The 15,611-nt window shown below is 40.1% G+C and overlaps 1 protein-coding gene across 1 annotated transcript in view; it reads left to right on the plus strand.

Annotated features, from left to right (window-relative positions):
- The window catches only part of IQCA1 (IQ motif containing with AAA domain 1), a 199,992-nt gene that overhangs the window by 85,451 nt on the left and 98,930 nt on the right, over positions 1–15,611 (plus strand). Inside the window, exon 16 of the mRNA XM_069465364.1 lies at positions 6,552–6,757. Coding sequence (XP_069321465.1) covers positions 6,552–6,757 — 206 coding nt within the window. The remainder of the gene's footprint in view (positions 1–6,551; positions 6,758–15,611) is intronic.

Here is a 15,611-nt window from a genome sequence, read left to right on the forward strand (position 1 = left end):
AAAGTCCACTTCAGGAGGCTTTGAACAAGAAGGAAAAGTTACCATTTTCTTTTCTATTAAGTGAGATTTTACAGTTGAGTTACTTGGGAGCCTTTGGTTTGATTTCAAGTTTTCCCTTCTTCTTATTCTGTTTTATTCTTGTCCCGATTCTCTAGGTCATCAGAGACTAAATGACAAAAAGAATTATCTTCCTTACCCTCCATTTTATCCCCTGAGCCCAGGATTCCTTTGTCTGCATTCTAGGGCAGGACATCTGCCTTTATTTATCTCGTATGGGGGCCCGTGGCAAAGACCTTTAATGCAGCGTAGCAGAGTGGTTAAGGCAAGAACTTCGGCGCCAGCCTTCCTGGGTTCAGATTCCAGTACTGCTGTTTACTAGCTATGTGGACTTGGCTGGCGCCTTGGCTCTTTATGCCGCAGTTTCTGTGTGTGCAAAATGAAGATACCAATAGAACCTAGCTCATAGATTTGGGTTAAGTATTAAGGAAGTTGATATCTGTAAGGCATTTAAACTGGTGTCTGGCAGTAGCACACAGTAAGCACTACGTAAGTGTTAGGTTTATCATTTTTTCCAAATAGCTTATAATCATGGGTTCAGATGCTAACATCATTCATAATTCAAAAATGCTTATTAAATTACTATGTTTTACCTATTTAAGTTAGGAGAGATCAAAAAGTCTAATGTCTCAGTGCTGGTGAGGTATAGAAACACAGACATTGTCATTCACTGGTAGGGAGAGTAGGTTACGCAACCTTTCTGTAAGGCCGGTCAGCATTATCTACTAAAATTACAAATGCACATTTTAAAAAGTATGATCTATCAGACCCATAAAAAACATTTTTAAGCCAGAGGAAACCTATTAGAGAGAGGCAGCAAAGCACAGAGAGTCACAACAGGGACTCCAGAGAGAGATGCCTCAGGCCACAGCCCCTGTCTGCCACTTCCCAGCTGTATGACCTCGGGAAAGTCCCTTGACCTCTCTGTGCCTCAGTCTCCTCATAGATAAAATGATGATAATAATGCTACCTAGTAGCATAAGGCTATGACGCGAAACAAATGAGTTAATACTTTCAAAGCACTTAAAATAGTGCCTAGGGCCGGGCACGGTGGCTCACACCTGTAATCCTAGCACTCTGGGAGGCCAAGGCAGGAGGATCACTCGAGGTCAGGACTTTGAGACCAGCTTGGGCAAGAGTGAGACCCTGTCTCTACTAAAAATAGAAATAAATTAGGCGGACAACTAAAACTATGTAGAAAAAATTAGCCGGGCATGGTGGCACATGCCTGTAGTCCCAGTTACTCGGGAGGCTGAGGCAGAAGGATCGCTTGAGCCCAGGAGTTGGAGGTTGCTGTGAGCTAGGCTGACACCACTGCTCTCTAGCCCAGGCAACAGAGCGAGACTCTGTCTCAAAAAAAAAAAAAAAAAATAGTGCCTAGCAAATTCTATGTGCCATCAAAGTGTTTATTTTAAAATATTTTTAATGAAAGAGCAGAAAAGTATCAGATTAGGAGTCAACCACTAATCAGTTATAAGCTCAACTAAAGCCTCTTCTAACCCAGTCCCTAATTAAGCAAATTTTTAAAATACTAAGCAATTTTTTTTAAGAATTAGGCTTAACAGGCTAGCAAATTTTTTATTCTTTAATAGTTTTGTACCCACTAAAAGTGTGGCATCTAAAATAAAGATTTACTCTGAGCAGAGGGCAAAAGAAAATCATGAGCTCCAGCTCGCTGTACTATCTTTTTTCCCACTTCTCCTGCTGGGTTCATCTCTATGAGAAGGTATATTGTATAAACACAGATACATAAATATAGATATATTACTCTGAAATGAAATGATGAAACAAAATGACTGATTTTAATAAACTAAGGAACACTTCCCTCTCCACACGATCTTGAAATGGACCCACTGAAGAGCAGACCGTTCCGCAGCATGAGGTCTTCCATGTGCAAAATTAGAGCCCGGGCGTGTGGCGAGCCCAATGATCTGACCCAGCGAGCGCCTCTCAGTGCTTCCTGGTGAACGCTGGCGCGTGCAGTGTCTAGGACGGCCACGGAGTTCATTAATCTCTGCACTGACGATGGCAAGACATTTTACAAGACGGTCATTGGTGGGAAGAGATGTCTTCCCTCTCCCTGGCTGCTCTGTCTTCCCCTTCGGTGACAACAAAGAACCATGAAGAACAACACCCACCCCAAGACAATGAGCATCCGCAGAAAGTTACCAGCATTAAATCACTTATTTGCAAGTATATTTGTGACTGATAAATTGAACAGACTTTCATGTGGACAAATGTCCATTTTCCCTTACTAATTTGAACAAGGATTTTTAAAGACAAAGCCCATCAAACATTAGATAAGCATTTTAAGTTAATGGACCGTGTAGTCCTATTTCCCCACAAACTCAGGAAGCATCATATTATGTCCTATTTTTACAGCAACATCAATTATTAATATGTATATTTTTGCTGACAGAGGACCTTGCTATAAATGTAGGTTTCGTTATCCCGTTCTGGGTCATTAACCACGGAAGGCTTGTAAATATAATGGTTTATTCACATGGGAAGCCTTCATTAAGATGCATTATTCTACAGCTGATGTATTTCAATATATAGTGTACTATCATGTTCTCTATCTCTCTTTAATATTCGTAATTTATTTTTAAATGAGTTGCTGTTTATGCGGCAAGTTAACAAATTTGAATTCCATATGACCAAAGTTGCTAAAGAGGAAAAGATGTTTTAGCCCAAAGGAAAAGCTGCACATTAACATAGGACCTAAATATGTTATAACCTTTAAATTTGAAAGCAAGTAGAGAAAGGAGCTACAAATGACCCAAATGCATTTTTGTCGGAGAAAGTCTATATCAAGTAGCACGCATGAATGCACACATATTAACAGCACAGCATGGTGTGATAGGAGAAACGCCGGACTGAGAGAACCAGGAGAACTTATTGCCGGCTGCTCCATGAACATGCAGTGACAAGAAAGTCATTTAGATCTGAGCCTCAGTTTCTTCATCTGTTCAATGGGGTAATTGCGTCCTTATTTCTACCTCAAAAATGGCTGTGGACATGCATAAAGAAAGGCAGTGAGGGAGCAGCAGGACAGAGTCCCCTGCCGACGGGCGTGTTGTGAAAGTCTAGTGAGAGCTGAGCGTCTTCTGTTTCACTCACTTGCAGACCGCGGACGTGTTGGGAAGTTTGCTGGACTCTTCTCAGAGAGCTAGTGACACACGCAAATCAGAGCCACCTACTTACTCACTCATGTTTAGGGATGAAAGGAGACAGGGCCCCGCTAAAATATAGCTTGTATACATCTATGAAGGAAATCTACAAACAACAACAGGGACAATGTAATTGGGGGTAACTCATCAGACAGTAGAGAATCAAAACATTAATGCAACACTTCAGCACAATTTTATGCATTCATCAGAGGCAAAGAAATTGGATCAATTGTTGTAGAGATCCATGTTGACGTCTCCGTGAAAACAATTGCCTTTAAAATAGCCATTAGAGAGATTGATGCCTCTATATGAACTATGAACTTCTATTTTATACATTTAAAATGAAAGACATTACTTAGAAAATAGAAGAATTGGATTTTTTAATGGTTAAATAAAGGAAATTTCTATTTTTTAATTTTGATACAAAATACATAATATAAAGAAAAGCCATGCCTTTGAGTACCTGTCATTTGTTTTTAACAATGTTCTTTAAAATGATTCTGTAATTCTGATTCTTTATTTACTTTTAAAGTAATTGTAAGGGTTTTTGTCCCTATCATAAAAGCTGTATGTTCTCATTTTACTAAATGTAGGAAATTGGCTTTCCTTAGGTTTTCTAATGCATATATTTATAAAGCATTAGATGTGTGATTTCCATTTTTTCCCCACTGGCTTTATGGCATCAAGTGGACACTGTATTCTAACATCTCCATTGTGAAATCTCTCCCGACTCCACAAGTTCATAGGTGTTTCTTAGAGATTGTGTGTGCGTGTGTGTGTGTATCTTCTTGTTACATTTAACTATTTAATCCATTCGAAATTTATTTTGGTACATGACATTAGTTGAATCTGTAAGGTAATAATTTTTTCCTAGTTGATTTAAATGTATAGTTTTGCTAATGTCTATTGTAAATAAGGTCTTGAATTTTGTCATACTCATCTTTCACAGCTTTCGAAATGGACTTTAATGTTGTTCTCTTATCCCCAGAAATTTGTTTACACTGCAGCTCCCTAGCATTCGCGGGTTTCACACACTTAGTTATTGGCGACAAAGTAGGAACCCCAGGAAACGTCCACTGAGCACTCACTCAGCGCCAGGCTCTGTAGCAGGGCTTTACAGAGTGTTGTATTCAGTCTTCAGAGCCTAATGCCGTTCTTAGACTAAAGGGGAGGAAACCAAGACTTAGGAGATGAAGTGCCTTGCACAAAATCACAGATGTAGCCAAGATTTAAACACAGACATTCTGTCCCAAAATCCTACAGCAAGGCTTTGGATCAGATAAACTAAGGATTGTTTCCTGCCTTTTCCATTTGCCAGCTGTGTGAATTTGGAAAAGTTAATTAGCTTCTCTAGTTCATTTCCTTATATGATAATAATACCTGCCTGGCTGGATTGTTATAAGGGCTAGGAGAGTATTTCTTTAGAGTGAGTCATGCTCAGTAGGAGCTCGGGAACTGATGCCCACGTTTTCTTCTTTGATTCCTCTTTTAAACAATTCCTCCTCGTCATCTTGGTGGTCATGGTCATTTTAGTCTTTGCAGGCCATGCAATCTCTGTCACAACGTGAATGTCATCATAGTGTGAACGTAGACATAGACCATTAATGAATAGTTGTGGCTGTGTTTCAATAAAACATTATTTATAGAAATACACAGTAGACCATTTTGACTCATCAGCTGTAGGTTGCCAAACCCTGCTCTAGCACAGTTAATATTTCTCAAACCTGAGTAATTATCAGAATCACCTGAAGATTTTCCAAAACTACTAATTTCTTGGTTCTATCTTGGAACTGGGAATCTGTATGTCTTAAGGTCTCTAGAATTTCATGGAAAAAGAGAACTTGGAAAAAGTTCCTCACTGGTATATTCAGAAATATTGTAAAAAAAAAAATTCCCCATTGTGGCTTCTAAAAATAAAAAAGGAGCAAATGCAAAATAAGAAAGAATTCTGATAAAATAAAAGCATGCCAAGAAAAGTAAAACAATAACAATAACCACCCCTAAATTTATAAATAAATCTAAATAACAAATACACATAACAAAAGTCAAATTAGGTCTGGAAGGTAAAATCAAAGAAATGTCCTGTAATGTAGTGCAAATAGACAAAGGAGAGATAGAAAATATAAATGTTCAGAGTCATGAAAAATCAATCTGGTGGTCTGGGATTTATCTAATATTTGTTGTAGAGAAAGAAATGGAGAAAAAGAAATAACAGAAGGAAAATTTGCAGAATTGAACACATAATTCTTTATAATTAAGGGACCCACCAAAATAGAATATGATGAATGAAGAAATGCCTACACCTAGAAATAATTTGATAAACTTTCTAGACACATTTTGACGAACTTCCAAAACTGAAAGGGTAAAGCATCATAAGAGCTTTCAGAGGGAAAAACAGCTTATCTATAAAGGAACAGCAATTGAATTTGCAACAAGTTAGTCACTGTGAGCTCTGCATATCAGAAGTATTCTCCAAGGGAACTGCCAAACTCCATTGAATTGGGAGGGCCAAATAAAGACATTTTTGGAAATGCCAGTACTTAAAATATTTACAGGTAGACATATCCATTCTGAAAGTTACACTCAAGGACATGCTTCAGCAAAATGAAAACTAAATACAAGAAAGAGGAAGAAAAATAAACAGAGAGTCCAGGACAGCTTATAGTTAAATTTAAACAGTTCCTTATTTAAAAAAATTAATCACAATCTATGATTATAAAATGAGAGATTGAGGGAAGAGAAGAGAACAGATGCAGAGGTCTAGACTTGTTCAAAGAACCTCTAGATAATGATAAATTCTAGACAAAGATAGAAATATAGGTGTTAACATGTTAAAATTTTAAGAATAACTGGTAGAAGATTAAAATAAGATGTATAATGTTCTATTAGACGACAAGAATGAACAAAGCTAACTTCATGCACCCAACAGAAGGTAGAAAAGGAAAAACAAACAACAAAGTGAGAGAAACTTAATATGACAGGATTAGCTCCAAATGTTTCTTCCATACAATGAATAAAATTTTTCTTTTCTATAATTCTCAAAGTGAGTTTTTAAAAATCCAGCTATTGACAAGAGAGAAATTGCAAATATACTGATGCTAAAAAATTCAACACAAAGGAACATAAAGAGTTGTATAAGGGACCTTTGGTTAAATACACAGAGTAAACACACCCATTTAGCTTTGCTCCTTCTGTATCTTTGTATTTCTTATGTGCCTTTAGTAGGACACCATTGGAGATATTGACATCTCTGATTAGTTTGTAATATTTTTTTACCAGCTCTGTAACGTATATGATCTGCAAACTTGTTGCCTATATTTTCAGGATCCACCTCCTTTCTTTAATGAAGCCAGCACTACAATAATCCAGGCCGAAAGGGTGAACCGTCTGCGGGAGGAGGTGCAGATAAAGCATGAAGAGAACTACAAGGAAGCCTTGGTTACAATCAAGGATAACCTGAAATTAACAGAAGGTCCGGACATCAAGGAGAGCCTTCAGGACCAGATCCGGCACTGGTTCATCGAATGCAGGTGAACCTGAGCTGCACGGTGGTATATCCACAGTCTCTTCTTTAGCAGTTGAGCTTATCGTATGCGTTTAAGCACAAAAGCATATTGATATAGAGTCACGATGTTTCTTGGCTTCATTTTAGAAAAGTGAAATGCCAAACCTAAGAATTCAGAAATTAATTTTTTGACAAAATTGCTCTTTGTCTTGTTTTTTAACAAATATGGAAATATGGTCCACACAGTGCTTCTGTGACCACATGGAATGGAACATAATGGGTGGATGACAGCCCCCAATGGTAGAACTTCACAGGCCAGGTCTGTCTGAAAGCCAGGGGACCCAGCAACCCCTTCTGGGACCTGACTGGCCTCCCTGTTTGTAAGAGGCTTGAGATTCTTGATCATGGTTCATCTCTGTCATAACCTTTGAAGCAGCTGCCGATTCCCGGGTCTTAACACCTGGCCCCCAGGTGTCCCTGAAATGACGAGCATGGAGGAGTTCTGGGGACGAGACTCCAGGCCTGTTCATATATTAAGGGCCTTCTTTAACACTCTTAAATGAAATGTTAAATGATTTAAAACTTGTTTACAAAAGATGGCTTTTAAAGACATTCTTTATTAGAGTGTTTTTCCACACAGTAGAATAAACACTTTGTAGGTAACCTAATTAGAGCAGCCTTTAAATCGATTTTACTTTAAGAGTGGCAGAACAGAGGCAGAATGTTGCGAGCAGTCCAGGAGCCGTCTATTGCCTCAAGTGGGTATTGTGCCCTGTCACATCCGGTCCCAAGACGCTCAGACGCCATCTCTGTTAGCTCATCAGGACCAGAGAATTTAACTGTTGGCAATGGAAAACTGAAACTTCCTCTCGAAAAATTCTGTTGGGTTTTATGTCTGTGGTAGACAGCCTCTAAGCTGGCCTCCAGTGATCCCCCTGCCGCCAGAGTGTGACCTACCTCTGGTAATTCCCTCCTAAAGGAAAGGACATGGCAAAAGTGATGGGATATTGCTTCTGCCATCGCGGCTCCCGGTCTCTTGCGCGCTTTCTCCTTTGCTGGCTCGGAGGAGTCAGCCGTCACGGTATCAGCTGCCCGTGGAGAGGCCCATGTGGCAAGGAGCGAGGCACGGAGTGCTTCATTCCAGCAGCCTGGGAAGAAGGAAATCCGGCCCCAACCACATGTGTCGATTTGGAACAGACCCTCCCCCAGGTGAGGCATCAGATGAGACCACAGTGCCACCAACAGTTGGATTGCAGCCTTGTGAGAGCCCTTGAGGCAGAGGTGCCAGCTGAGTGACATCTGGTACCCTGCCTAAAGAAGCTGTGACACAATGAATGTTTGACATTTCAAGCCACTAAGGCTTGGGGGTCACTTGTTACGCAACAGTAGACATTTAATATCTATCAATTACTTTTAGAATGATTTAGAAAAATCTACAGTATTACAGAGTGCTCTTGTGGTAACTTTATGTGGGATCTTAAAGCACTATTTCCTCAATACCGATATTTTATAACAAGGTTTCTTTATGAATGTGTGATGTTACAGTTACATCCTTTTGATTTGGAGAGTTCTGTCCTTTCCTACGAATACAATTTTAAGATGCTAATAATTTTTAAAAATTCAAAATTGATTAAATTTGTAAGTTTTTCTTTTTATATCTTACTCATCAGGGATATTTTATAGCACAACAGGGGGCATTTTGAATGGGAGGGGTATGTGCCATTGTATAAATCCATGCCAATAATAATGACGAGACCGAGGAAAGCCGTTGACAGGGAAGGAGGCGTAGACATGCTCTCATCCTCTCTTTGTTTTTCATTAGTTTCCTCTTTGTGTTGGTTTCAGGAGTGTATACGTTTGTCAGAACTTACCAAATATTAGCAGTTTTTTTGTATGTCGATTATGTCCCCACAAAGCCGTTAGCTCATCATGGCAATGGCAGGATGTTGGCAAAAATGCCGGTGCTTTAATTCTTTCCTCCTCCAGGCCATGTTGTGTTGTGCAATGATTAAGAGGCAAACTGAAGCTGTTGCTTCCTGCAAAATCTCTGCGAAATCTTGGGCGAATCCTTTAACTTCTCTGCGGGTCAGTTTCCTCATCTGTGATACGAGGACAAAAATCAGCCCCATTTCATGTGCTTGTGGGCCGTGGTCATTTCCACCGTTCTGGAACCATCTGCCTCCAGTGCCCTCCGCACGTGAACCGCAAGTCCAGTTAGGCCAGTGCTGGTACTGAGAAGAAATTGGTGTATAAATTTCAGGGAGAAGCAGTGAATGGTGCAAGCTAATGGTATTGCAGTTTTTCATTCTTATCCAATTGCATAATTGTGTCTGGAGAAAATATATTAGTTGTAATGATTTTGTGCAACTGCAATCACAGAAATGTAGGCATTGTTTCAAAAGAATTAAGTCTTCTGATTAAATCACTTTGCTTCATACTTAAAACCTTCATTTTCATAGTAAATGAGGATTATATGCCCTATGTTCATGAACTTCCCCTCTTTTCTCATGTGTCAGAGAATAGGTATTCAAAAATATGTTTCCTATAAGTGAAATGATTCTTCACTTTTATATAGACATTTTAAAATTCAATTTATTAAGTGACAGAACCAAGTTGAAAGCACTATGTACAATTATAATCCCAAATAAGTTAAAATATACATATATTAATACATATATTCAAAAACACATTTGACTTGTTAAATATATGTTTGTACATGCATGGAAAATTTCTGGAAGGATACACCAGAAACTGTTAGCATAGCTATGTCTAGGAGCTAAAGTGGGGGGGGGGGGGTTACTTTTTATTTTTATTTTATATTCTTCTGTATGAAGCCTTTTTTTCTGATAAGTATTATCTTTATAATAAAAACCTAAGTTACAAAATATATTAGAGGAAAAAGAAAGAAAGGTAATCAATTTGGGTTGATTTTAAATTTTTAAAACACCCTAATTTTAGGAAAGTAGATGAATGTGATAACGTGGACACTCTTGGAAATGGTGTTTTGATAAAAGTGCAGGGAGACCTGGGGCTGGCCGTGAGTGTGAGTTGTTTTCCCACCTGAGGTCCCTGCGGGGCCGTGGGAGACTTGGGCGTGCCTGGATGTCATCCCGGGAGCGCCTGCTCCGAGGTTGCAGGGTTTATGGGCTTCCTTTGAAGACCCAGCCCTCCCTGGCCAGTCCCCTGGGGAGCACCGCCCTGACACTGTGGAGGCAGTTAGCCGTGCTTATGGCTGTGCTGTACAGAACTCACAAAGATACAAAAATTCCTTTTTTTGAAGTCATACAAGGTCGAGGGTGAATTTATTTTCATAATTGAATCACATTTATCTGATTGACTTTGATAAAATCCTTTTTCTTGCTTTTTTAAATCAAGGGCAAATAAAAAGCAAATATTGTCTTTGGCAACATGAAACATGATCAGTCCTCAGGATAAATTCCAGTAGGACACACAATGACAACTCAACAAATTATTGAAAATTTCAATTATTAATAATATATGTTCCCACAATTCAGAACACTTATTTAATCAGAACTTATACTTGCCAAAAATTGCTTTTAAGTCAATTCTAAGTTAGTTTACATGAAGTATTTTTTTTCTAATGTTAAAAGCAATGCAAGCTTATTGTAGAAAATTTGCAAGATAGAGTTTAAAGAGGAAAATTTAAATCATCTATGATTTTAGTATATAGAGATATTATAGCTACCATGAAAATTCTTGATAAATTTTCTTCCTGTTCCTTTCTCTTACATATATATTTTAATTACATTAATTAAAATATATTAATTAATCACATTTATTTGTTTTATAAATTCTTTCTCTAATTTTTAAAAATTTAACACTGAGTTTTCCCTTGTCCTTAAAATATTTCCCAAAAGCTGTTTTTAATGATTGCTCAACATTCAATTGCATGGCTGTACTAGTTAATGAATTGATTATAATCTTTTTTAATATTTTGCAAAATTGACAAGGGAAAAATGCTATCTCAGTAATCCTTTAATTTGCATGCATTTTATTAACAGGAGAGATTAAAGAAACTTGGTTTTTTTGTCAACAGCGTTTCTTCTTCCGTAAAATGCCCCGTCATTTATCTGCTTCCATTTGTAGTGGTTTTTTTTTTTCCTTAAGTAATCTCTAAAGTGTAGTTGTATATATTACAGATAGTAAAGCTTTTCAAATTATTGCAATAATTACTTCCAAGGTTACCTATCATTTGTCTTTTATTTTTTAACTGGCCTGTAGGAAAGTCAGAAAGCGAGGAACAGAGTGAGAGACAACAGAGGCGCCAAGAGCCAGGTGCCCATTTTCCATTTCCAGTGCACCCCCGAGGGCACCACTTCCCTGAGCCTCGTCCTTGTCACCTGTAAAAGGTGGACAGTAACAGTTCCTGCTGCCCAAGGTTGCTGTGGGGATTAAGTGAGATAATGCAAATAAAATACTTGGGCCCCACAGATCTCTTGTTGAGGTTATGAACTTTATATTTATTTTTCCTATTTGAAATGAGATTTCCCCGAAGATCCTTCTCTCTTATTAGTTGCATACTTCTCTATAATTTGTGCATTACCTAACTGAGCTCTCACGTTAGCTCTCTTAGTTCTTCTGCTGATTCTCTTGGATTTCATGCCCTTCCTCTGGTGCTTTTTTCTTTGCTTCACACTTAAGCTCTTGGGGCCTAGAATTCTCTGGATAGTGTGACGGTTGTGTTTATTGTCCTTTGTACAGGATGAACTATTTGAAGTAGCTATTCTTGTTAAATTTTGCAATTTTGGAAACACGATTTCAGTTGGTGGGTGCTTTAGTGTTCCTCAAGCAAACCGACTTCCTCGACTCAACCTTTCTTTGTGTTAGGAACGTTCCAATTCCACTCTTCTAGTTATTTTAAAGTACACCCTAACTTATTGTTGATTATAGTCACTTCATTGTGCTATCAAATATTGTTCGTTCTAACTATCTAACCATATTTTTGCACCCATGAACCATCACCACTTCACCCCCCATTCCCCGCTACCCTGCCCAGCCTCTGGTCACCATCATTCTACTCTCTGTCTCCATGTGATCAATTGTTTTAACATTTAGCTCCCACATATGCATGATAACATGTGAGATTTGTCTTTCTGTGCTTGGCTTATTTCACTTAACATAATGTTCTCCAGTGCCATCTATGTTGTTGCAAATGGCAGGATTTTATTCTTTTTGTGGCTATATAGTATTCCATTGTGTATATGTACCACAACTTCTTTCTCCATTGATCCATTGATGAACACTTAGGTTGAGTCCATATCTTGGCTATTGTGAATAGTGCTGCAATAAACATGGGAGTGCAGATATCTTTTCGATAAACTGATTTTCCCTCGTTTGGATACGTACCCAGCGGTGGGATTGCTGGGTCACATAGTAGTTCTATATTTAGTTTTTCAAGGAACCTCCATACTGTTCTCCAGAGTGGTTGCACTGATTTACGTTCCCACCAATGGTGTAAGAGGGTTCCCCTTTCTCCACATCCTCACTAGCGTCCATTATTGCTTGCCTTTTTGATAAAAGCCATTTTAACTGCAATGAGAATGATAGATATCTCATAGTTTTGATTTGCATTTCTCTGATGACTAATGATGTTAAGCATTTTTTCATGCACTTCTTGGCCCTTTGTATGTCTTCTTTTGAGAAATGTCTATTCAGATCCATTGCCCATTTTTTAATTGGATTATTTGATTTTTTCCTGTTGAGATCTTGGAGCTCCTTATATATTCTAGTTACTAATCCTTTGTCAGACGGATAGCTTGCAAAGATTTCCTCCAATTCTGTGGGTTGTCTTTTCACTTTGTTGATTGTTTTCTTTGCTGGGCAGAAGCTTTTTAGCTTGATGTTCTAAGTGCTTTACACGTTAACTAATTTAACCCTTGTATTAATTTTCAATTGCTGCCATAACAAATAAGCACAAACCAAACTTGGTGTCTTAAAACAACAGAAATGTTTTTCTTACAGTTTGGAAGTCAGAAGACTGAGATCTGGGTGTTAGAAGGGCTGTACTCCCTCTAGAAGCTCCTTCCTGCCTCTTCCAGCTCTGGTGGCTGCCGCATCCCTTGTCTTGTGGCCATCTCCGTCTCTGCCTGTGTGGTCACATGGCCTTCTTCTCTTCCGTGTCTGTCTAATCTCGCTCTGTCTCTGTCTTGTAGGACACTTAATATTGCATTTAGGGCACAGCTGGATAATCCAGGATCAGCTTCCCATCTCATGGTTCATAATTTAATCACATCTACAATGACTCTTTTTCCATATGGGATACCACTTATAGCAATTAGGACCCAAAATCTTTGGGGGCTGTTAGTCAGCCTACTACAACCCTCAAGAACCCTATGAGATAAATACTCTTATCCCTTTCATTCATTAATAGCATTCGTATGAAGAGCAAAAATTACAGAAGTTTGCGTTATTCTAGACCAGAGCTGTCCAATGGGATTTTCAGCAGTTATGGAAATGTTCTTGCTTTGCACTGTCTGCTGTGGTAGCCACAAGCCGCATGTGGCTGTTGAGCACTTGGGAGGTGGCTGGAGTGACAGAGGATCTGAATTTTTAATTGTATTTAACTTTAATTCCTGTAGATTTCAGCTTCGATAGCCCCGTGTTGCTGGTGGCTATCATACTGGACAACACAGTCATGGGGACACTTGTTATCAGAAAACATCTTGCTATAATTTACATTTCTCTTGGCTTGGGCCCTGTCGTGGACTACCGTCTAAGTTTCAAGATTTATCAATAAGCTTCATTTTAAAGTATCATAAGGGGGTCTCTGCAATAACCTCATCCAGCCACTTAGGGTGATAAATGAGAACCCTGAAGCCCAGATGGGCTGCATGGCCCTCGCCAAAGACCCCGTGGTCTCTCCTCACCTCCCTCGCAGGCATCAGAGCCACCAGAGTGCTGTCGTCTCTGGCAACTGGGACTGATTCTAGACCTCAGGGTCTTTCCAGATGAAATTCTAAATTGTCCTGTTGTGGAGCATTGACATTTCTCTGCCACCTACATTTGTTACTTATCTTGTTGAAAATATGCCTGATTCCAGCTCATTTTTTAATGCAGAGAGAGGTAACGCCCCCCTCCCAGTAGGATTCTGGCTCTAGGATTGGCCCAGGAGCACTTCTAGTCAGATTTTAGCACACTCCTTTTAATTCATGTAAGCTGAAGCACTCTGAAAGTGATGTAAATCAGGTGGCCTCATTTCATTTCTTAAACCAACATGTGATCCGTCAGCAGCGGAGGTCAAGTGGGAAAAGCTCAGGGCTTGAGGTTGTCTGGGCGCTCAGCAGGCTGAGCCTGGTTGCAGACGTAGACCAGCACTGCTTTGACTCTGATGCTGTGATGGTGTGTCCTGTGCATCTGTAATAAACACACAGATTGCAAATGCCGTGCACGTGCTTGCCCACACATACACACACACACACACACACAGAGGAGCAGAGGCCCTAGAGCCAGGCTGCCAAGGTTCAAATCCCAGCTCTACCACTTACAGGCTGTGTTGTCTTGAGCTAGTTACTTAACTTCTCTGTGCCTTCATTTCCTCATCTTAAAATGGAAACAGGGGAGTATTAATAGTGCCTGCCTCACAAGTAGGATGATAGAGATTCGTAAATATAAAACCCTAAGAACAATGTGCAGCACTTGGTACACCCTCAAGAATGATCTTAAACCTACAGGAAGTCCATCAGATTCTCAGATGCACAACTTGCAGTTTGGAATGTTTGCATATCCATCATTTCCCATGATTTTATTCCTGAGTCTGGGACCTTCGTATTCACAGCCGTATGTAACTTTAGTGGCTGCCTCGGTCATGATGCTGAGTGCCACTCCACAGAAGGACAGGCTGGCTGTTGGTGGAGGCGGGGACTGAAAGGGCTGCAAGCGCTGGGGGCGAGCGTTGGCTGAGGGGTAATAACAGGGCAGGCAGCATGGAATGTGCTTCCCGTCCCCAGGGCAGGCCAGCAGCCTGTCTCCAGATCCCCAGCAAATGTACATTCTTTCCAGAGGAGGTCTGGGAAGGCTTTGTTAATTTTTTTTTTTTTTTCATTTTAAAAATTAAGCAGTAAAATTCACCCCTTTCAGTACACGGTTCTGTGAGTTAACCTTTGTCATTTTTAGGCTTGTGGGATCACCTACAGACTCCTCATCTCTCCGTCCCCTGCAGATGCCTTTGGAACTCTAGAACTACCCTGCAAATGGAGAGAGTGACAGTACTATTGTCCAGGAGAGCTTCAGGCAGTGAACAGAGATTTTCTCAGGGTGATGTTGTTTGGAGCGAGGCGAAACTTCAGTTTCCATCGGCCTGGAAAAATCCGAAGTCTTGTCCTCACTTTTTTCCCTCTGCTCCAGCCCGACGCTCCCTGCCGGAGGCTCCGAGGCCCCAGGCCTACACCAGTTTCCATCACTAGTCCTGCTTTTAGAAGCTGTCCTTTCTTTCCAGCGACCCTGTATATCTCTTTACTGCTCCTACTAGGTCCCAGTGCTGCCCGTGCATGCCCTCGTGGGAACCCGAGGCTGGGATGTGTCAAGTGGCTTTCCCAGGGTTCATGCTCGTAAGAGGCAAGGCTGGAATTCACACTCAGGTCCCTTGATTCTCACAACTCCAGGCGTGTCTCCTCCTCCTGAGCATCGATGAGCAGAAACTTCCTCTTGAGTGTCCTTGACTCCGTGGTGCAGAGGAGTGCTAAGTAGTCCGTGTCATCTTGTTGAAAACAATGGTGGTTGCCCAAGGTCACGTGGCTTACTAGGTGCCACCTGGGAACCCAGGGCTTTCCTGCTGCTCATTCCTTCTCTTTCTCCTGCTTCTTAGTGTCTTCATGCAGAGCAGAGTGATGGTTCTGGCTAAAAGGAGAAGAGAGACACAG

This window comes from Eulemur rufifrons, chromosome 1 (genome assembly GCF_041146395.1).
Source record: "Eulemur rufifrons isolate Redbay chromosome 1, OSU_ERuf_1, whole genome shotgun sequence".
In the NCBI taxonomy this organism is placed as follows: Eukaryota; Metazoa; Chordata; class Mammalia; order Primates; family Lemuridae; genus Eulemur; species Eulemur rufifrons.